General features: G+C 42.9%; 1 protein-coding gene across 2 annotated transcripts in view; it reads right to left on the bottom strand.

Annotated features, from left to right (window-relative positions):
* The window catches only part of TRPC3 (transient receptor potential cation channel subfamily C member 3), a 62,575-nt gene extending 42,418 nt beyond the window's left edge, over nucleotides 1–20,157 (bottom strand). The window contains exons 1-2 of one of the 2 annotated variants that reach the window (XM_006125590.5): nucleotides 19,523–20,157; nucleotides 1,926–2,697 (exon numbers count right to left, since the gene is read on the bottom strand). In XM_006125590.5, coding sequence (XP_006125652.1) covers nucleotides 1,926–2,697; nucleotides 19,523–19,746 — 996 coding nt within the window. In that variant the 5' untranslated portion in view covers nucleotides 19,747–20,157. Of the gene's footprint in view, nucleotides 1–1,925; nucleotides 2,698–18,831; nucleotides 19,493–19,522 lie in introns of those variants that run through there. The other variant, XM_006125592.4, reaches the window with a different exon arrangement.
* Nucleotides 20,158–23,730: the final 3,573 nt, after the last annotated feature.

Genomic DNA, 23,730 nt, shown 5'->3' with positions numbered 1-23,730 from the left:
AGAAGAATCAGAAAAAAAGCATTAACTTTATGGTTTTGTTATTGAAATATTATTTAAAAGGATGAGTCACCAGCATGTGCACACATACCTCTGGAAGACAGGATCCTTCCTGGAAATAATCCATGGTTAAAAAAACACTACACTGATGTTAGCTATGTTTTTTCCTTCTGTAATAATTTGTGCGTGAAGCAGGTGACCACAGTTCAGAGGGTGGGGCATATATTAACAGTCTCTGTTTTGGAGGGACAGTCCCTATTTGACAAAAAAATAAAACAAAAAACAACCTACCCTCTAATTTTTCAGTTCTGTCTTTGTAAAATCCTTTCCCAGACTAATATATATCACTGGAAATAAGGACATAATTTAATATACTTCAGTATAATTTGGTCAGAGAGTGTGGGGAATATAGACTAGACAATATATTATTTCTTCAAAGCAGCTTCCTTCTCCATGAATTGAAGATGAGAGGTTCAAGATTAGGGGAACTAAAGACTAAAAGAGGCTTTAGGGTGTGTAGGCTACAAGGAACCACATGGGACCCAGAAGTCTTGCAGCCCTTACAGTAGAATTTTTCCTGAGAAAATGCCACAGTGGTTGGAGTTCACAGGGCCACAGAGCCTATATGAATTTTGTGCAGAATCCATCCCCTAATTAGAAAATATTTGCTTTGGTATTATATTCTGTAAGTGGTGCCAAACATTTCTGTACCACAAACTTTTGTTCTGTTATCTCACAACCACACATAGCAGCATTAAAGCATTCCTTCTAACTCTCCCAGCATTAAACCTTTACTTCCTCCTAGTTCTGCCTCATTTCTGTTATCTAACAATATTTGGGTTTACTCCTGTCCAGAAGGATACATTCATTTTTGTTAAAAAGAAACTTAATTCTATTAATTCCTACCCATTTCTCTGCCACCCACTCTAGACCCACTTGTATTTCCTCTCAGTCCTCCATTGCATTTGTAATAAATTACAGCTGGCTGTGATCTGTAAAGATTAATGAGTCTTTTTTCCCTCCTTCACATCATGTATGAAGACGTTAATTAAACAAAGCAGTACTCAACATTGACCCTGCAGGAACCCATTAAAAATGTTGCTGCAACTAGATGCAATGTCATTTATATAACCACTTGCTGTTTACAATCTGTCATTCCCTGATCCAGGTTTTTTTGTAATGCATTGTAGCCTCAACCATAGAGTTATTTTTTGTGAGTGTATCTTCTGAGGTGCTACAGGGAACTGCACATCATCAAGAGGCAGCACTGGGTAATATTTATCATTGGCTAATCATGAATTACCTCATGGAGATGTTGAGATATGTAAACTAACCAGTGTACAGAGAGTGTATGTTAAAACACCCAAATCAAAAAGAGATTAAAAGTGATTACATAGGTAAATATTTTAACTGCAGGGCAAACAAATAAATTTCTGAAAGCTGAATGAAAAAAACTGACTGGCCAATGGTAAAACAACGACCACATAATTTGTAGAAAACACCATTCAAAATGGCTGTGAATAAAAAACAGAAATATAATTATTGTTGTGTAAAAGAAAAGTGTAATTTTGCTGCTTGATGCTCAGTTTATATCACCCTTCTAGAGAGCATTTCAGTAAAAATAACTATTAGCTATTACAGGGAATATAATTGTTTTCCATCCATTGCAGAGTTAGTAACACTCACACTGACATTTCTTCTATAACTCTTGGCACACAGCAGTTGTAAAACCACTTTTGTTTCAAGCAAAACTGCCTTTTAATGGTTTACTCAATGAGCACTCAAATGATCTAGAACCAAAAGGAACAATATAAATCAACCAACTGCAACTCAAAAGATAATATACAGGAAAAAATGCCAAGAATCTGATGAAGTTACATGTAAAGATAACATTAAAAAAAAAGAGGCAGACAGAAAAGAACCCTTACCTTGAATTCTTTTTCAATGTTTGCCAGCTTAGCAAGCTCATTACTGAGTTCTAGAGCTGTGAGAACTGGGTCTTCGCTGGAAAGAGACAAGTAAGCAGGACTAGCCAAACCTTTGTAGGCATTTATCCTTGACCTGGAGTGACTAAAAGAATCATGCTTTTGCTTTTCAGTGCAGTCATTGCATTTGCAGAAATAGTCGTGAGGCCTTTCTATCCTTGCTCCTTTCATTAACAACATGTGCACAACCTCATATTTTTGGCAATGAGCAGCTAAAATGATGGGAGTGATATCTGGAGAAAAGCGGGTGCCATCTTCGTCGTAGGAATAAAAGTCATCATCCTGGAGCTCCTGCTCGCAAGGGCTCAGAGTCAGTCGCTTACTTGCAGCAAAGCCAGGATGATTCAGAATTGCTTCCACTATCCGGATGTATCCCTTGCTGATTGCAAGCAGCAGTGCATCTCCAATTCGCGCCAAGTTCTCCTTCTTCAGCAGAAGCTCTGTCACTTCCAAATGCTCATTCCCCACAGCCAGCTGCAAGGCATTTTGGCCCATATAATCAACACAGTTGACATTTAGTGTTTTTGACTCCTCCAACATTTTACGCACCACAGGAATATTCCCATACTCAGCTGCATCCAAAAAACGCTCTTCTTCAGCAGTGAGGCTTGTGCCCCTGTTGTTGAACATGAACGCTGGGCCTCTGATAGCTTGCCTCCTTCCCTTTTCCCTCATCATAGTCAGATGTCTCAGAGATGGGCTTCCTTCAATGGACCTAATAAGCAGAAAAGATAAAATAATTGTAGACTGTTATAGTAGTCATTTCCTTGGCAGACTCTTCACCAGCAACTGCAGTTGCTGATGACTTTCTCCTTTGTCTAGTGCAGGGGTGGGCAATAATTTTTGCAGGGGGGGGCACTTCCTGAATTTTGGTAGGTGGTCGTGGGATGGGCCCCCTGAAAGGGGTGGGGCCTCGGGCAGAAAGAGGCAGTTCCCTCTAGGCGCCATGCCGCTTTGAATAGAGAATGACTGCACACACTCCCCGGGCCCCAGGTCTCAATTGGCTCAATTGGGGGAGTGGCAGCGCAGCCACAGGCCAGATCAAATGGCTTGGCGGGCCGGATGTCGCTCACCCTTGATCTACCGTTACGTGCCCATCTGTCTCCTTTTGTCTCTCTCTGGCCTGACCCTTCAACCTTTGCCCTTGCACAGAAAAGGCTCCTTGGTAGAGGAGGGGGTCACAGATCTTTATACTGTGTTGCACACAACTGAAAGGTATTCACAGATTCATTTCCTATGGGTCCATTTCTTCCCAAGGACCACGGTAAAATATTGTTATGTGCAATATTGTTTAAAAAATACCTTCTAAGCACATTCAATAGGTATGCATAGGAAACAGTAGTCCTGTATCCTCCCACAGTGGTACAGACCTGGTGGTTGAGAGGAAATCAAAATACAAACAAACCATATGGTACCTTGCATCACATACAATGCTGTAAGTGTGGAAATCTTTCCTTCCTGACCCTGTCTAGTGATCTCTGCACATAAACAGTACAAGACCAGGCACACATTTTTTTACCATGCACCTCTACCACTGTTTGGCCAACTTCTAAACAGTGTACTCAGCACTTGATAATGGCAATCTGAGTTTTTCCTGAAAAAAAGACTAGGTGAAAAGAGAGTGAGGACTTCATGATTTGGTCCATTACTGCTGATCACAAAGTTATCTCCCACAGTGCCATTTTACTGAATGACAGCAATTAATGAAATACAGACCTATTAACAGAAAATAATTTCCCCCGCTGCAAGCTATGTTATGATTATAGGGAGAGCTAGCAGCACCATCTCTCAGATCTGCTGACGGCTGAGAGGGAGGACCAAGAAGGCAGCTGCCCTGTGGGCCAGTGATCTGAAAGAGTCTGGGGCTCTCAGCCACTGCTGCTGCTACAGCAGAAACAGCAGTGGGCAGAGTTCTGAGCCCTTTAAATTACCGCCAGAGTTTTGGACTGTGTACGAGCATCAGCACAGAAGGGCTTTTGGGGAGAAGCTAGTTCCCAGCCCTGCCCCTTCCACCTGACACCCTGCCCCTTCCAGGGGGCTCAGAGCTGCCCCCCATCTCTCTCAGAGACCAGCAAAGTTTGTTGGCCCCCTTGCTATCTGCTATTTAGATTGTCTGACATTTCCCATCATTATAAAACCTTGTTTTCAGTTGCTTATAATTCTGCCAAACATTAACGATTAAAATTCTTCATGCTGGGTGTCTGCCTCAAGCTGAATTATTTTGGAAATTTTAAGCAAAATAGTTCAGCTATTTCTGAATATAAATTTAGGGGAAAATACATTGTTTTTCTCATATTAATGAATTGGTTGTAAGAATTACTGTACTTTTAGAAGCTGTTGTAGGAGTGTCTATGTTTTGGAGCAAGGGCTTGAAATTTGACAGGGAGTGGCCCTATCATCAGGGATGTGCCTCTTGCTGTGCCTGTGAAATCTCACACATATTTGGCCAAGTTCTGATGAAGTTTTCAACTTTTGTTTTATAATTTCCACAGATCACATCAATGTTTATTTTAAGTATATTTAAATTTTTTTGTATCAATTTAAATTTGCACAATCATGGGAAATTATGTGTGTGTGTGTGGCGGAGGGGCTCAAACCATAATTATTTCATGACAGTTGACATTGAGATTCAAAAGATTAGTTTTGTAACTGTTAAAAACACAAATTATCAATATTACATATCAAAATACACAAAGTAAATATCAGATACACAAAGTAAATATCTGTGGAGAGAGAGAGAGAGAGAGAGAGAGAGAGAGAGAGAGAGAGAGAGGTGGGTGAAGGGTGGGAAAGAAGATATTTTAAAATCATTAATTACATGACTATCTACTGTTTCCCCTCAAGACTTCTGATTCATTCAGTGCATGGAATGGACGACTCAAAGAGGGTTGTGTAGTGACAAAAGCTGGTGGGATTTTTTTTTTCAGAAGTTGAAAGGTGAAAGAGTGAGGGGATGACTGGGAACAAAAGGATGTTCTCGTGGTTAAGGTAGTTGAATGCTGCTCTGGAGAACTGGAGTCTCTCCCTGCCTCTGCCATTGAGTCCCTGTCTGATGCTGGGCAAGACAATTAATACCAAACTTTTCACAAGGGATCACTAGCTGTGCGCTATTTTTCTTGTCCCTATTTTCTGGTTATTTAAAATCATGACATCTGATGTACAGAAGTTCTAATCAAGAAGCATGCTTTGAACTTTTAAATACTGTGAAAAGATAGGTCAGTCTGGGAACCTAACCTTAGTGTATAATTTTGACCTTAGTCTCTCTCTGCCACTGTTCCTCACCTTTAAAAAGGGGACAATATCCCTTCACTGCCCAAGAGTGTTGTAAGAGCAAAGTAATTAATGATTGTGAAACACTTGCATATTATAGTGATAAGTGCCATGGAAAAACCCATGAGAAAAATACTTCTGTCTTCAGAGCAGTGTACAGTAAATAAGGATGTATATTGAACAAATAGTCAATAAAATAATAAATAGCTGCTTTCTAAATACAGTCCTTTTATGCATCAAATGAAGCAAGAGTCCTGTGGAAAAAATAGTGTCTGTTGGTGTAATGAAAGACTGTATCACCATACACAACCTTAATTTGAGCATTTCTTAACATTTGAGTCCTTGACAATGTAACTTTCTTAATGGTGTTCTTTCCTGACTGGATTGTACTGACCTGGTACAAAGAACTCACATTGACTTCTGCGGGCATTCCCTACAAGCTGCAGCCATATCAGACCAAAAGATTTTTATTTTCATGAAAAATTCCATTCATGACGTAACAGTGATGCTGCTGTTGCAGTTGTCTGCATCAGCTGCAATATACTGAGCAAAACAAACTATTTATAACTTTATGAAAACTACAAGCATCCTGAAAGCATACTGGTCTAGTCCCTGGATATTTTAGCTGAGCTGTTTCAATGCAATGGGGATGGTGATATTGCAATATTAATTATCAGTGGCAGACCTCTCCCATGATAAAATAATTTTATCTTATTTAAATGTTCAATCATGTTCAGTTTTGTTTTGTAAAGCAGTAGTGACTTGTGTGGCACCACCATGTGGTCTATGTTAAAAGAGAGATGTAGTTTTTGAAACATGCCAAACAAGTACAGGCAGTCCCCGGGTTACGTACAAGATAGGGACTGTAGGTTTGTTCTTAAGTTGAATCTGTATGTAAGTCGGAACTGGCGTCCAGATTCAGCCGCTGCTGAAACTGATCAGTTTCAACAGCGGCTGAATCTGGACGCCAGTTCTGACTTACATACAGATTCAACTTAAGAACCCCAGGCTCCGCGGCTTTGCTCTGCTTTGCTCCCCATCCCCCTGGTCTGCAGACCAGGGGGACAGGGAGCAAAGCGGCGGAACACGCGGGCAGCGGACAGCCCAGACGCGTCTGGGCTGTCCGCTGCCCGCGTGTTCCGCCGCTTTGCTTCCTCTCCCTGGTCTGCTGGAGACCAGGGAGAGGGAGGGCCCCGTTCGTAACTGCGGATCCGACATAAGTCGGATCCGCGTAACTCGGGGACTTCCTGTATTCCAAAAAAACACATACATTCTCCGTCGCTACTGAAAATTGCTTATGTCTACCAAAAAGGAAAAGCTGTATTACAAAGAGGATTTGTAATTTTGTGCTCAGCTCAGAACTGATTTAGGCTTATTTTGCATGTGAAAGCACTTTGAGAGAGGTTTGACTGTAGAGTATAGGTCATGAACAGTCAGTATGCTATCACCCTCTTATCCTTAAATCACAAACAAAAAAAGGCTATTTAAATAAGATCATAAATACTATTTGACATGCCCTTGGATTCTACCCTTCTTTCCCATCCAAAGATGTAATGTACCTATTAGGAGGATCACTCTTATATTCTGTAATATTTGTATTATAATTTTATTAAACAGCAAATAAAGACAGATTAAATTTCCTTATGCTTAATCCTTGCTCTAAAGAAGTTCTAACAATTCATTTTGCAACCCTTCTGTCTTTTAGGAAATAAGCACAAATTAACATATTATTCATTTCTCAAATATTCAGTGCAATTTTTCCATAAATGTTTATTTCCCCTTCTATTAATCATTCTTTCAGATTCCGCTGCTAGAGTAAAGAGACTCATTTGGTTTCTGTAGGTGGAGCTACATTCTTCCAAAGGCATACTGTGGAGAATGTTTTGCCAATAGGAAAGATGTACGCAGCCATGTATTTGATGACAAAAAGATATGATGTGCATGTGAAATGCCTTTTCAAAATACAGAAGATGAAGCTTGCTGATATTTTACTAACTGAAGCCCTAACAGACCTGCTGAAAAAAAAAATCAAGAGCTGGAAATTTTCTATGGTACCATATTGCCAGATATTATAGCTAAATGACTAGACCAGGGCAACTCTCTCATTAAATTCAGAAACCTTCCTGAAGTCAGTGGAAAGAGTCAAAGTAAGACATGTAGAATCAGACAGTCTGCTGTTTCATTTTCTAATCTCTAGTTCTCAGATTTAAGGATCACTTTTTAAAAAGGAATCTGTGAAATATATTGAATTATTGAAGTTTTAGCTTTCAATTTTTGATTGCACTAAACTTATCCCCCTGGGTATGTCTACACTACAGCGCTAATTCGAACTAACTTAGTTCGAATTAGTTAATTCGAACTAAGCTAATTCGAACTAACGCATCTAGAACTAAAAACTAGTTCGAATTAGCATTTTGCTAATTCGAACTAGCGCGTCCACATTAAGTGGACCCTGAAGCGGGGTTAAGGATGGCCAGAAGCAGTGCCGGCAGGGCATCAGAGGAGGACTTAGAGCGTGGAGATGCTTTCTCAGGCTAGCCGAGGGCTGTGCTTAAAGGGTCCCGACCCCCACCCCGGACAGACAGTTCTCAGGGGTGCCCCGCTTGCAAAGCAGTCCTGGCTTGGATTGCCCTGAATGCCCACACTGGGCACATCACAGCACTCGGCCATCAGCCCGGCTGCACTTGCCGCAGGCTGCCATCTGGGGAGAGGGGGTAATTGGGGGGCTGCAGGAGAACTTCCACCCCCAGAAGCCCGCAGAGCCAGCCCAGTCCTCCCCATCGGGGGCTCGTGCCCCATTCCTCCCTCACCTCCTTCCACTTACCCTTCCCTAGCCCCTCTTTTTGATGTACAAAATAAAGATAACGTGTCTTCCAAAATGGAATCTGTCTTTATTGAACAAAACTGGGGGAGACTGGGAAAAGGAGGTGGGAGAGGGGAAGAGAGAGGCTGGGAGAGGGGAGGGCAACTAAAATGATCAGGGGTTGGGAACAGGTCCCATATGAAGAGAGGCTAAAGAGACTGGGACTTTTCAGCTTAGAAAAGAGGAGACGGAGGGGGGACAGGATAGAGGTCTCTAAAAGCAGGAGTTGGGTGGAGACGGTGCATACAGAAAAGTTCTTCATTAGTTCCCATAAAGAAGGACTAGAGGACACCAAAGGAAAGGAATGGGTAGCAGGCTTCAAACTAGTAACAGAAAGTTGTTCTTCACAAAGCAAAGAGTCAACCTGTGGAACTCCTTGCTGCAGGAGGCTGTGAAGGCTAGAACTAGAACAGAGTTTAAAGGGAAGTGAGATCAAGTCATGGAGGTTGGGTCCATGGAGTGCTATTAGCCAGGGGGTAGGAGTGGTGTCCCTGCCCAAGGTTTGTGGAAGGCTGGAGAGGGATGGCACGAGACAAATGGCTTGGTCATTGTCTTCGGTCCATCCCCTCCAGGGTCCTTAGGGTTGGCCGCTGTCGGCAGACAGGCTACTGGGCTAGATGGACCTTTGGTCTGACCCAGGACGGCCATTGTAAGCTCAGGGCTCAGGGTCGGGGGTCTCAGTGGACCCCCTTGATTCTCTTGCACACCTGCTCCTGGGTGGCCAGGCTGGCAGCTATCCTGCCTAAGCCGGCCACTTTCCTGTGCCTAGTGCGGAGATCGTGGACGAGGTCCACGATGTCCGCACTAGCTCAGGCGGGTGCCCGCCTCTTGCGGTCCTGGGCAAGTTCCCGGGAGCCGCCAGCCTGGTCCCGGGAAGAGGGGGAGGGCTGGGGGGCAGCGGGTGGGTGGCTCGATCCGTGCCAGGTGCAGGGTCTGCTGGCTGGGTGCTGGCAGGCTTGCACCTGGCACGGGCACCGTAGCCAGCCCGTGCCCCTTTAAGAGGTCCGGGGCCGGGAGGGGGGCAGAAGAGTTTCCCTGGTGTTGGCCAGAGTGGCCACCAGGGAAACCTGGGGAGGGCTAGCCTCCCACTAGTTCAAATTAAGGGGCTATACACCCCTTAATTCGAGCTAGCTTGTTCGAACTAGGCTTTTACTCCTCATGGAATGAGGATTACCTAGTTCGAACTAAGCGCTCCGTTAGTTCGAATTAAATTCGAACTAACGGAGCGCTAGTGTAGCGCCTATGAAAGTTAGTTCGAACTAACGTCCGTTAGTTCAAACTTACTTTGTAGTGTAGACATACCCTCATTCAGTCCTGGCAACTCAAAGCATTCAAAAGTCAAATCAGGTCCCCCAAGATAACATGCGACTGCCTTAAAAATAGTCACAAGGTGTAATATATTTTTGGTTCTCCTAGTTTGCCTTCTATTTTTTCAGGGTTCACGTGTTCAAGCTTTTCTCTGTAACCATGAAGGATAAAAGCAATTACAAAAATAAACTGAGATTCTCATTAGATCACCTGATGCCAATGCATTCTTGAACAGAGTTAATGCTAGCTTACAAGTCAATTCTATTAGCAATGCACAATTTGAATAACCACCCTGTTGAGGTGGAGATTCAGAATTGGGAAGGGGAAGACACAGTCAGACCCCATCCTGCAAACCAGGGACAGTAGTTGAGCTGCTCTTCGGATCCTGGCTCAGGCTAGTAACACAAGTATACAAGTAACAGAAGTTGTATCACAAATCCAAGGTACTAGGAAGGCTTGTACAACCTGTGCCCGGATCCATGCCATTGAAGCTTTACTGCTAGTTTTAGTTATGCTAGCTAGATTGAAGTTATCTGGGATGTATTTAACCAAACTCCAATCACTCCTCCAGCTGCAGCTTTGACAAACCCTAGGTGTACAGCTTTTTACATAAGAATGGCCATACTGGGTCAGACCAAAGGTCCATCTAGCCCCGTATCCTGTCTTCTGACCATGGCCAATACCAGATGCCTCAGAGGGAGTGAACAGAAAAGGTAATCACCAAGTGATGCCTCTCCTGTTTTCCATTCCCAGCCTCTGACAAATAGAGACTAGGGAAACTATTCCTACCCAGCCTGGCTAATAAGTACTAATGGACCTAACCTCCATTAATTTACTTAGTTCTTCTTCTTTCAAGGAACTTAAAAGCTTCACTACCAAACAGAATGAACAAGTGTAACCTAGGGCAGAATTTGACTCAGAATATTCTTAATCCTGAGGTATTTGGATAACAGAGTATAGTGTCTACTAATAGCATGGATAAAGCAAGCGTGTTCCTGGTGTCCTAAATTACAAATTGTAGCTTCTTAATGACATTACTAACAGTAGCAATTTGCTAACACAGGTCCAGTCCTGAAATTTAGTTAGGCAAAACTTCCAATTACTTTAACAACAACTTTAAATATGTAAGGATCACAGAATCAGACCCTAAGAGTATGTCTACACTGGCCCCCTAGTTTGAACTAGGGAGGCTAATGTAGGCATTCGAAGTTGCAAATCAAGCCCAGGATTTAAATATCCCACGCTTGATTTGCATCTTCCCGTCCGGTCGCCATTTTTTGAAATTTATAAGTCCGGATAACTGCCCGCGTCTACATGCAGCAGGGACCCGATAGTTCGAAATAAAGCCCTAGTTCGAACTACCTGTTAAACCTCATTCCAGGAGGAATAACAGGTAGTTCGAACTAGGGCTTTATTTCAAACTACTGGGTCCCTGCTGCGTGTAGACACGGGCAGTTAGTCTGGACTTGTAAATTTCAAAAAGTGGCGACCGACCGAAAAGATGCAAATCAAGTGCGGGATATTTAAATCCCGGGCTTGATTTGCAACTTCGAATGCCTACATTAGCCTCCCTAGTTCAAACTAGGAGGATAGTGTAGACATACCCTAAATTATTAACAGTTAACCTAACCCTGAATAGTATTACCCAGGCAAGTTCCCGTTTTACAATACCCATCTCATTAAAACATTTTTAGCTTTTCAGAGCCAGGTTGTCCTCACACTATTTGCAGAGGCTATATCTCCAGTTTCATGGTATAATCCACTGTTATGTTTTTCTAGGATAACATGAAATAGGGACAGTACATTTCCTTCTTTCCTTTTGTGCCACCCACTCTCACCATAATATGGGCATGCTTTAGCGCAACTGAAAAAACACTCCAGGAAGTCAGTTAATCCTAAAGAGATACACGAAGAACATTCAGAAGCAATAATCATAGAATCATAGAACCGGAAGGGACCTCACGAGGTCACTGAGTCCAGTCTCCTGCCCCCATAGCAGGACCGAGCACCTTGTAGACCTGTGGTCACCAACCAATAGATCGCGAGCTACTGGTAGATCTCAGGGGCTCTAAGAGTAGCTCTTGAGCCCTCTCTGAACTGCGCACCTGCGCAGTACATTTACATTAGATTTCCTCATGCAATGTAGGCGGGGCTTCAAGGAAGGGGCGGGGCAGTAGATCTTCGCCTGTTCTGAGACTTAAAAAGTGATCTTGGGTGTAAAAAGTTTGGAGACCACTGTTAGACCATCCCTGATAGATGTCTATCTAACTTGCTCTTAAATATCTCCAGTGATGGAGATTCCACAACCTCCCCAGGCAATGTATTCCAGTGTTTAACCAACCTGACAGTGAGGAAGTTTTTCCTAATGTCCAACCTAAACCTCTCTTGCTGCAATTTAAGCCCATTGCTTCTTGCCCTGCCCTCAGAGGCCAAGGAGAACAATGTTTCTCCCTTCTCCTTGTAACACCCTTTTAGATATGTTCCCTCTAAGTCTGCGATTCATTTACATGCAATGAAGTTTCATAAAATAAGCAAATAAAACTATCCTACTACATAACCATATTTTTGTCCACAAAATTCATCCTCTGTGATACATGTAATAAATAAAAGGAGACATTAAACTTCACTTTTCTCTAGAGAAAGATGCTTAAGAAGTCTCTTCATCTTGTGATTTTGCATACACAATGTAATCATATTAATAACAATGCTTTTTGTTTCCTAAACACTCACATCTGCTCCAGAAGCTGAATTTTCTCTGGACATAGTGTTATTGCTATGTACCAGTGACAAGCTGAGCACTCGGCTGTTGGTTTCTCTGCTTTTCAAATGTAATGTAATAAGCTGCTGCCTTCCGCCAAACCAACCATAGCTTTTAACCTTCAAACCTGCCTGAGTGTGACAGACAATTGAAATGGCAACCCATTATAAGCTGGGGGACTGCAGCACCCTCTGCACCCTAGTTCCAGCCATAAAGACCCCTCACATAGGTTGAGGGGAGGGGACTTTAGATTCCCATTACTAAATTCTGTAATTTGAGATTAAAATAAAACAACGGCTGTTTTCTTTGGACCAGACGGAAAGGGGATAAGTGGCACATGTATAACAGAACCTTAGAGTTACAAACACAAGAATTATGAACTGACCAGTCAACTGCACACTTCATTTAGAACCAGGCAGCCGCAGAGACCAAACAAAACAAACAAACAAAGGCAAATATGGTACAATACTATGTTAAACGTAAACTACAAAAAATAAAGGGAAAGAAACATTTTTCTTCTAGAAAAGTTTCAAAGCTGTATTAAGTCAACATTCAGGTGTATATTTTTGAAAGAACAGCCATAACGTTTTGTTCAGAGTTATGAACACTCAGAGTAACAAACAACTTCCATTCCTAAGGTGGTTTGTAACTCTGAGGTACCTTGCTAGTGGTTTACACAGCCATTTGCTAGACAGTAGTAGAATGGTGGGGCATCAGTATAGTATTTGTGTGCCTGAGAAGGGACTGTTATCCATTGGTTACAGCCAGAATAGCTAAGTTAATCTAAAACCAGCATAGATGAGGCTTGAATGTGATATATAAGGCTATGTCTACACTAATAGGTTATTTCGAAATAACTCCCAAAATAACTATTTCAAAATAAGCTTATTCCTTTTCACAAGCATGAGTTGTTAATTTGAAATAACAAGCCCATTATTTTGAAATAACAAGCTTGGTAGCGTGGATGCTCGCCTTGTCATTTCAAATTAAGGGGAGTAATTTCAATACGTCAATCACGTAGCTTAAGTCGAAATAGCTTATTTCAGCTTTGGGCACTGTCTACACAGTAGAAAGTTGAAGGAAAAACACTCTTCCTTTGACTTCCCTTACTTCTTCTAAAATACGGGTTAGTTCTTGTAAAACAAGAAGTCCTCCACTCGACATTATTTTGAAATAAAGGCTTTTAGTGTAGACACATACTATGTTATTTTCAGTTACTCTGAAATAATAATGCTGTGTACATGTACCCAAGGGCTATGTCTACACAGCAGCGTTATTTCAGAATAACTGATGTTACTCCAAAATAACATAGTCCGTGTCTACACAGCACGCAGTTATTTCGACATAACGTCGAAATAATATCAAGCTTGAGGACTGCTTACTCCATCTCCTGTAACCCTCATTGTACAAGGAGTAAGGGTATGTCTACACTAGCCACCCTAGTTTGAACTAGGGTGGCTAATGTAGTCATTCGAACTTGCAAATGAAGCCCAGGATTAAAATATCCCAGGCTTTATTTGCATGTTCCCATGCGCCGCCATTTTTAAATGCCCGGTAGTTCGAACTCCGTGCCCGTGGCTACATGTGGCACAGGCTAGGTAGTTAGAACTAAAGCCCCTAGTTCAGACTACCGTTACTCCTCCTGCAATGAGGAGTAACTTTAAAGTGCTGCATAGTCCTGTTTTCTGTTTCATGAGAGTTTCTATTTCCCATCTGTGAAATATCACCTGGCTTGCTGTAACAGAGAGGCTCACTCACTTGAAATGCAGACTATGCCACATAATCTAGGACAATTAAGCTGTCTGATTCCAACCCACAGTATTACATTGGTCCATTCGGAAGGAGTCCCATCCAAAGTGGACATAATGTTCTTTGTTACTGGAAGTGCTGGTTCAAAGCTGTGAAGACAACAGTCAGACCAAATCAACAGAGGTAAGATACAGAGACATATTCAGAGAAAGACATCGCTCCATTCCAGTGTCCTCCTCACAAATCTTTAAGTGATGTTTTAACCATACCTGTTTGTTTAGGAACAAATATGCTCAATGAAAAGAACAAGTAATATGCTTGATAGGAAAAATAAGTACCATATACATCTAGCCAGATTTGACCTCAGGGCCAAATCTATGCAGACACAGAACCAGGAAAATACCTGTACAAAGAAGCAACATGGTAAGAAATGGGTAGAGGTGAATATTAAACTTCTTTGCACTCCTCTCCCTGATTTGGGATCTGAGGCTGTGATTGTCAAAGGAGCCTAAGGGAATTAAGTGCACAACTACCATTGCATTTCAGTGGGAGCTAGATGCTTCACCCCTTTAAGGTTTCCTTGAGAAAAAGGAGCCACAACAGATAGTATTTTTGCCTGTGTGTTTCTTGCACAAGACCATTAGTACCTTGTGAAATCAAAGTCATTTTTCTTAAATTGTATCCTTTGGTATATATGGTTGTGACTGTTTTCTTCCATTATTTGATCTGAGGAAGTGGGTCTGGCCCACGAAAGCTCATCATCTAATAAACCATCTTGTTAGTCTTTAAAGTGCTACATTGTCCTGCATTTTGCTTCAGCTACCCCAGACTAACACGGCTACATCTCTACCACTATTCATAATCCAAATGTTACTATAATGCAAATCTGGAAAAATATATCTTTCCAATGACACATGCCATGGCCTTAGGCTAAGAAGGGTATGTGCCCAAACATTAAGAATGCCAAGGCAATATATGCAACACAATAAGTGCCTGACCAATAGCTAACCAGTTTGTCACCATTAAGTTACTTAACAATCAGGGATCACATTACCAATATAGTGCATTCCTCCTTTTACAATATTTTATCAATCCTCTTCTCTGTCATTTTGTCTTGCTTACCAAACTATGATGAGTAGGATCAGACACCTGGATATAGATGGATGTATAGTCATGTAGCAACCCAACACTTGTCAGTACATAACCTGAATAGGTTAACTGGACTGGGACTCAAGAAACATGGGTTCTGTTTCCAGTACAGCCACTCACTTGCTATATAACCTTGGGACAAAAGCTTCAGGAGGGTAGCCGAGTTAGTCTGTAACATGAAAAACTTAAAAAACAACAAATAGTCGGTAGCACTTTTAAGACCAACAAAATATGTAGACGATATCATGAGCTTTCGTGGGCACAGCCCACTTCTTCAGATGACAGGAGTGTTAGATGTCCAGCAACACTCCAGTCATCTGAAGAAGTGGGTTGTGTCCACGAAAGCTCACGATACCATCTACATATTTTGTTAGTCTTAAAGTGCTACCAGACTCTTGTTATTTTTTAAGTTTAACCTTGGGACAGTCATTTTAGTCCTCATTGTGCCCTTCTGTCTTTTAACTGTCACTGGGGGGAGCCTTTTGGGGCTTGGGAGCCACTGACCCACAGAAAAATCAGTTGGAGGTCATACACAAGTGAGAAGCAAAAATATCAAACAAATCCTCACTGACGTGGCCCCCAACTGAGAAGGAGAAAGACACTCCCCACATTCCCTTCACACACCACAGCCTAGAGGGACCCAGGCCAGTAGATTTTGTGTGCTTCAGCCAGGGGGTGGGGTGGCAAGGTGGCTGGAGCGCCAGCACGGGCTCCTCAAATCTGGGGAGGGGGAGAGCCCTGAGCCTCAGAGGTCAGACCCAGGCAAGCTGTGCGAGGTGGAGACTGTCTTTTCTTTTATGTTTGTACAGCTACAGCATCTACCAGGACACTTTATTCAGTTAATCATTATATTTATTCGTGCTGATATTATTAATATATGCCACATTTTTTGCATTTAAAATCCCACTTAAAAGAGCATTCCAGAGCAGGGTTTCCCAAAGTGTGCTCCATGGAGCTCTGGGGCTCCATATAATGGATCCAGGGGCTTTGTGAGAAAATAGTAATGACAGTTGTATGATTTTGTTATTTTACTAATTTTCTGATAGTTTTCTTGGGAAAAAAAGAATTTACAAGAAATATACAAGAAATAAAAATAGAATTCCTAAACTTTGTCTATTTGTTTGGGTACCTATTAAATTAAAAATCACGATATTTTAAGGGTCCTGCCAAATCTTCAGAACCCCATAGGAGCTCCGTGGCTGAAAATGTTTGGGAAACCCTGTTCCAGAGAAAACAACCTGACTCTCTAGTAGGACCCTTCTTTAACATGGTATGTTAGGAATCGGACTGCAGAGTTGGGCATTCACTAGAGATAACAGAGGTTACATAGCCTTTCCTCCCTGCATTCTAGTGCTTCAGCATATCCTATTTCATTGATTGGGAGTACTAGTGGACAATCACTTCCAACAGCTATTGTAGTAGAAACGGCTAGGACAGGGATGCAAGACCTGTATTCTGATAAATAATTCCAACAGATGGAGTTCACCCCAGACACAAAAGCCTTGAGCTGAGTAAACTGGACTCAAGTATCAGTCCATGTTGGTGTAATATTCATTTCTTAAGGAAGGGAGTATGACAGTGATTTGATGACACCATTTATACTATCACTGAAGAGATCTAGAAATACAAGTCTCTTGATATCTGAGCTACTGGATACAAAAGCATACTACAGTGTAAAACTCCTATCCAGGGATGGTGGAATCTACATATATTTGGGATTATCACATTCTAAGTGCTACTCTGATTGTTGTATTTTAAAGACTTCCCCGGTGTGATTACAATTAAGCACTTGTACAAACACAGAACACATTCCCTAATAATGTATACCTCAAAAAGTGTTCATTAGTTAGTAATGAAAACATTTAATTAAGAATTAATTTGATATGAGACTGTGAGATATTGAGGTAATCGTTGGAGACCAAAATTTTGAAGCATCAACCAAAACTATAACATATTAAAGGACTGAACAAGTCCTAGGCACCACACACAAAAACAGTGCCTTTCTGGTCATCTTTCTTTTGCTCAGACATTTTATTCAGTGTTTTAAAAACAGATAAAAAATTAGCAACTTTACAAAAATAAAATAATTTCTGTTTCAGATAAGTCCTCTTAACTATTAACCATCATTACGTTTGGGAATGTTTTTAAAAAATACATAGACTGACATTTTCAGATTGTCAGAACTTGAAATAAACTTACAAGAAGCAGATAAAAGTTTCTCCCTCAGTATAGTTCTTCTGTTTTTCTATTTTTCTGGTGTGATTTTATTTGTGTAGATTTTGAAAATATGGCTCACCATATAAAAATGTAAAGATACAATTGAATCTATATGAAGATAATATTTTTTTTAATGTTGGGACAAGAGAACTGTATTAACTCCTGAAACCTTGACTAAGCCAGTGATTGGATTTTCTTAGAAAACTATTCTACTAGGCACAAGACATAATGCTGCATAATTGCTGTGAATGTAAATTAAGTTTAGCCATTAGGATATTAAAACATCTCCTAACATATGCTAGGAAATACTCTGGATTTTTAGTAGACTTATTAGTAAGTTTAGTAAAATATTTCCATCCTAGCATGTGCAGAAGGGAGCTGCGCTGTGTCATATATAACACACATTTAATTTTAAAAATTTTGTGTGAATAACAGTCGATTTGATAAAACAAAGATTGCCTGAGAAATCCTGCTCCTGGTTGGTTATATAAACAAACTGATCCACTATTGCATTTCTCTCCTGTTTGCGCCCAACACAAAACCCTTTGCAATATCTCATTTGCATCTGCTGAGTGCAGCAGGTAAAGTTTACTAGACATAAATGCTAGTAAAGGATAAACAGGGTAGGAGCTCAAATATTGTTTTCCAGGGCACTTTGCTGGAGTGCACAGGAGAGACACCAGAGGGCACTACTGACCCTTGGGCCTCCTATCTACCATCTTCCTATCTACCTTCAGGGATATGAGGAGGGTCTGCTACCTTCTGCATGAGAAATAAATTGAAGCATCATCTCATCTGCAGAAGTAGGTTTTGCCCACAAAAGCTATATAAAAATACTATATGTAAGTTAGTCTCTGAGCCCTGGTCCATACAAGGGAGTTATTTCCAAATAACACCTCTTATTTCTAAATAACAAGCAGCGCGTCCACACTACCAAGCCCGTTATTTCAAAATAAGGCACTGGTTAGTTTGAAATAAAAACTTCTGCTTTCCTTGGGGTGCATCTACACTGCACCCGTAGTTTGAAATAAGCTATGCAATTTGATCTACGCAAATTGCATATCTTATTTCGAGTAAATTTTGAAATAGCTTATTTTGAAATTTGGCGCTGTCTACACAGCATTTATTTCGAAATAAATCACTATTCCAAAATGTTCCTTACTCCTCGTGGAATAAAGTTTACAGGGACATCAGAATAATGAGCCTGTTATATTTAAAAAAAATGAGCGCGCTCAAAAGATGTGGAATAGCTATTTCGGGGTACCAAAGGTACCCCAAAATAGTGCGGCAGTGTAGACATAGCCTTGGGGAATAAGCTTATTCCAAAATAGTTATTTTGGGAGTTATTATTTCGAAATAAGTTATTTCAAAATAATTTCCTAGTGTAGACATGCTCTAAGGTGCCACAGGACTACTGGTTGTTTTTTTAAGTTACAGACTAACCTGGCTACACCTCTGAGACTTTTAAACGGAACGATTGTGTTACAATTCCATGCCACCCCACCCCACTCAGCCTAAAGAAAGAAGGCACCTACCTACTGTATTTAGATCCAGACTGCCTCCTTTTCTCTGGGGTTTTTTTTCTGTCTTGCTTCAAATCCAGATGTAACTCCGGAAATAAAGGGAGGTCTGTTTTCTCTCCAATTCAAAGATACTTTCTAGCTTTCCACTTAATTTCCCAGAAACAGCAATGCTCGCAGACGCCTCTCCAGTGGTCCAGGCACCTGCTCTGAATGTGTAAATGTACCGGCGCAGCATCCTTCCCTTTCCAGCTGTCACATTCACACTCCCTTTCCTAGAGCAGCCAAGCGAACTCCGGGGGGCATTTCGAACCCCATCCTGACAGCTGCCTGGCAAGCATCGCTCGCTCCGTGTAAACTCTCCCGCTCACCCCCGCTCCGCATTGCTCCTCCCCAGCGCGGACTGGCTGCCTTGCAGGTGAATCGGGGCTTTGCCAAGGCGGGATCATCACGCCCAGCATCGCAGCACCCACGGGACGGGCCCGCTCGAGCTGCTCCCCGAGGAGAGGAACAAAGCGGCGGGAGAGGCGAGCTGGGGAATGGGAGGGGGGGGGGGCATGGTAGGTCCTCCCCAGCCCTCGCGGCTTGTTCACCCGACTGCCTCGGAGGGACAAGCTCTAACTTTGCCGAGCCCCTCCCGCAAATCTCTCCAGTGCAGCGCCTGGCCGGGAGCCACCCCCCACCCCAGCCAGCGCCCGGTACTTACAGGGGGCTGCCCAGGGGCATGGGCGGGTAGTAGCCGTAGGGATCCCGCTGGGTTTTCACTGCGCTCTGCGGCTGCTGCGCGGGCTCCAGCCCCCCATTGACGCCTCTCCAGCCCCGCCGCCGGCGCTGCTGCTCCTCTTCCTCTCCCCCGTCCTCCTCCTCCTCCTGCTGCTGGGGGAAGGTCACTCTCCCCTGCTCCTTACATCTCCTGCCCTTGCCGGACATGCTCCGCTTCGCCTGCCGCGGCCGGCTCGCAGCCTGCGCTGGGGGAGCGAGGCCAGCCCTGGCCAGCCAGCCACAGAGCCGCTGGAAGGGACAAACCCCGCACCCTCAAAAAAAATCGCCCTTCCCCTCGCTTCTCCTGCCAGGCTGCTGCTTGTCGGGAAGGAGAGACAATGAGCCGCCTGCTCTGGAGAGCGGGGGAGTCGGTCTGAGTGAGGCGCTGAGGAGGAGAAAGGACTCCAGGTCTGCCCCTCTCCTCGCGCTTTTCATCATCACTTTGCTAGGACAGCCTCATCACGCCGAGAGAGAATCGATCCTCCACCAGCCCAGGCAGTGGGGAGAGGAGGGGACGTCCACTCCCTCCGACCTGCACATGAGCGGGCGTGACAGCTTCCCTCTCCCGCCCCGTGTCTCAGAAGGGAGGGAAAGCTGGGGGATTGAAGAGCGGGTCCTTTCTGAAGCAAGGACAGGACAGGCAACTTTGCTAGGGGGCAGCCAAGCATCCCCGGGCAGAAAGGAAGCTCACACTCAGCAGCCTGTGCATGCATTTTGTCAGTGTAAATAGTTTCTCCCCCAGGCACAACTTCTAAGCAGGGTTATTGATGTACAAGACTGTTAACATGGCCATAGTGCTTGAAAGAATATTGAAAAAGACACACGCCCTGTATGATATATAGCAGCATGGCCTCCCTGTCATTACCACACACACACACACAAAATCCAAGAAACATATTAAAAAGCAAGCAATTGTCTGACACAATCACAGAAGTCTCAGAGTGCATCTACACTGCACAGTTATTTTGGGATGCCAGAAGTATCCCAAAATAGCTACCCCACGTCTACATGCGCCACCCGTTGTTTCGAAATATTTTTCGAAATAGCGGGTGTGCTGTTTCACCATCCCACTAAACCTTGTTGCACGAAGGAGAAGGAATAGCTCGAAATAGTGCTTTATTTCGAAATTTGGCGCTGGGTAGACACGCCAAATTTCAGAATAAGCTATTTTGAAATAGATTCAAAATATGATACCCAATTTGCATAGCACAAACTGCATATCTTATTTCGAGTTGAGGGTGCTGTGTAGATGCACCCTCAGGCACCTTTCATTTCTGAGCAGTGTTTTCCTCCCCTCCCCCACCCACCAGACCAGGCAAATTGGTTAAATAAGGAATAGTTTTCAAACTGCAGGCCGGCACTGGGTCTCATTGCTGCAGAGGGATCAGGTGACCAGTGGGGATACTAAGGCAGGTTACCTGCCTGTCCTGGCACCCCAGACTGCGCTGCGCCCCAAAAGTGGCTGGCAGCAGGCCCGCCTCCTAGGTGGAATGGGGGAAGAGCACAGAGGGCTCCACACTCCTATTGGCTGGGAACCTGATGCTGGCTGTTTCTGGGATGCAGCAAGGTCTACGGTGTCAGAAGAGACAGGAAGCCTGTGTTAGCACGCCTGCTGTACCACTGACCGAGAGCCACTCAAAGTAAGCCCCTTCTGTCTCAGCCCTGATACCCCAAAGCAGGAGCCCCCTTCTACAGCTCAAACTCTCATCCTCAGCCCTACCCCAGAGCCCACACTCATATCAAATTATGTTGGGTGGTGGGCATCAACAATTTTCTTCAACTGGGTCATTAGAAAAAAGTTTGAAAACCACTGAAATAAGGTTCCCTATGCCTGGAAATAAGCATTCAATGTTTTCTCTGGCTTGCCTACGAGAAAAATACAATGACAGTCTTCATTTCCAAATAATTTTAAGTGACAAGTATAAAGCTGAAACCAACGTGAATGTGCAGACGCTTATGCCTCTTACCTGTAACTGAAGCTAATTAGACCCTTTTGTCTAGTGCTCAATCACAAAGATTCTTGTGATGAGGAGAATACAAAATTACTTCTCCTTTTGTTCCTATGAGAGTTTCAGATAATTATATTATGAGGCAAATTATGCCCTGGTAACTGTACAACCCCATTAGAGCCAGTGGAATTGCACTGGGGGGAAACTTAACTTCATCCGTTTTCATAAGCAGCCTGTACAGCAATCTATTTGTTAGTTTATTCGTCACAGTATAGCTATTCTCCCTCTCTCTCCACATTGCACACTGTGACTGTGTGTTTTTCTTGCTTTGAACTTCAAGGCTTAATCTAACCATCATTGCAGAATTGCAATGAGAAAGACTGAAGCCCAGATCCTACTGCCACTGAATATAATGGGAGTTTCACTGTTTTTGTCAGTGGGATCAGAATCCATCCCCAAACACCACTCTCTCCTTAGACAGAGATCTCACTTTTAACGATGGAAGGCACTCACCTCTGCTGGGGCTGAGTCTCATCAACACGCCAAAAGAAGAAGTTTGCAATACCCCACTTCTTTTTTGTTGTTGTTGTTCCACTGCACAAGTTGTTTGCAGTACAAACTGAGATTTTGCTTTGCCTATTTTCACAGCACATAAGTCTGTATTGTTGCCTATCCAGGAAGAATCCTGAAGAGATGCATAACCTCATCCCAGTTCTGCTAAAATGTTGGCATTTGGAAAATGAATCACTTTGTCAGTTGAATCCATTAAAAAAATATCAGTGGGCCTTTTTCTGCCTATTTACACCATGTCTCAGGGTACATCTAGACTACATGCCTCTGGCGACAGAGGCATGTAGATTAGGCTACCCGACAGAGTAAAATGAAGCGGCGATTTAAATAATCGCCGCTTCATTTAAATTTACATGGCTGCCGCGTTGAGCCGACAAACAGCTGATCAGCTGTTTGTCGGCTCAGCGCGATAGTCTGGACGCTCCCCTGCCGACATCAAAGGGAGTTGTCGACAACCCAGGTATGCCTCCTGGGTTAAATTTAAATGAAGCGGCGATTATTTAAATCGCCGCTTCATTTTACTCTGTCGGGTAGCCTAATCTACATGCCTCTGTCGCCAGAGGCATGTAGTCTAGACGTACCCTAACCTACCTTTGTCTTCAATGGGATTACACAGATTGTAGGGCAGAACCTAGCCCCAGTTTTTAGGTATTTATAAGCACTCATCACCATACTAAGTGCTAATCACAGCAATTTATAATCACATAAGATTATCCATACAAGACAAACATCAAGATGTTAAACCTAATTCTTCTACACTGCACTAGAGCCCAGTCAGCTGATACAATCTGTTGTCATTGACTCCTGCAGAGTCTCATTGACCTAAAAACATAATACTCATTTTGCTCTCTACACTCAGGAAAAACTCCAGTTCTAGTCAGTGGAAGTTTTGTCTGAATAAGGGATACAGGATTAGGCCTTATGCCTCTCCTCTAGAATCTCCTGGGGGGGGGGGGGTCAAAAGTGAGCACATGGGTTTAAAAACATGGCTTCTTAGGGATTGCGTAGTGCAAAGACTCTAAATATCAAATGTATGCTAACAAAAGGAATAATGACGTTATTTTTGCTTGAGGAAAATCAAGTCACTTTTTTTAGATGCTTCAATTGTGGCTTCTCACTAACTTTAATCAGATCCACAGTTGTCTATGCTAGTGAACTTGTTATAGAACCTGGTCCTTGCTATTTTCAGATTCCAAGGCCAGAGGGACCAAAGTGATAAGCTACTGTGACCTCTTGTATAAAATAGAGACCATAGACCTTCCCCAAAACAGTTCCTGGAGCATGTTTTAGAGAAACATCCAGTCTTAATTTAAAAAATGGTAAGTGATGTAGCTCACATGGCTAGCATCCTTTATCATATTCATTGATTTCCCTTCATTATGTTCTGCATTTATTTTATTCAGCAGTAATGCAAGGAACCTACGGGCCTGTATCCTGTAGGGCGTTGGCTTCCACATTTAGCATAAGAGTTGAGGCCTATGAGTTTTGGTCCCGATAAAGAGCCCACAGGAAAAAGAGTATGTATGGGGTGAATTTTGTTGATAAGGACACCAGTCAACTACAGGAACATGAGCGGACACCAGCTTGGACTAGAATAGCCACAGATGACAGATCACAACAATGATAAAGTCCC

The sequence above is a fragment of the Pelodiscus sinensis genome, chromosome 4 (assembly GCF_052426305.1).
Source record: "Pelodiscus sinensis isolate ZL-2025 chromosome 4, ASM5242630v1, whole genome shotgun sequence".
Classification (NCBI taxonomy): domain Eukaryota; kingdom Metazoa; phylum Chordata; order Testudines; family Trionychidae; genus Pelodiscus; species Pelodiscus sinensis.
This window is presented reverse-complemented; position numbering and strand designations above follow the sequence as displayed.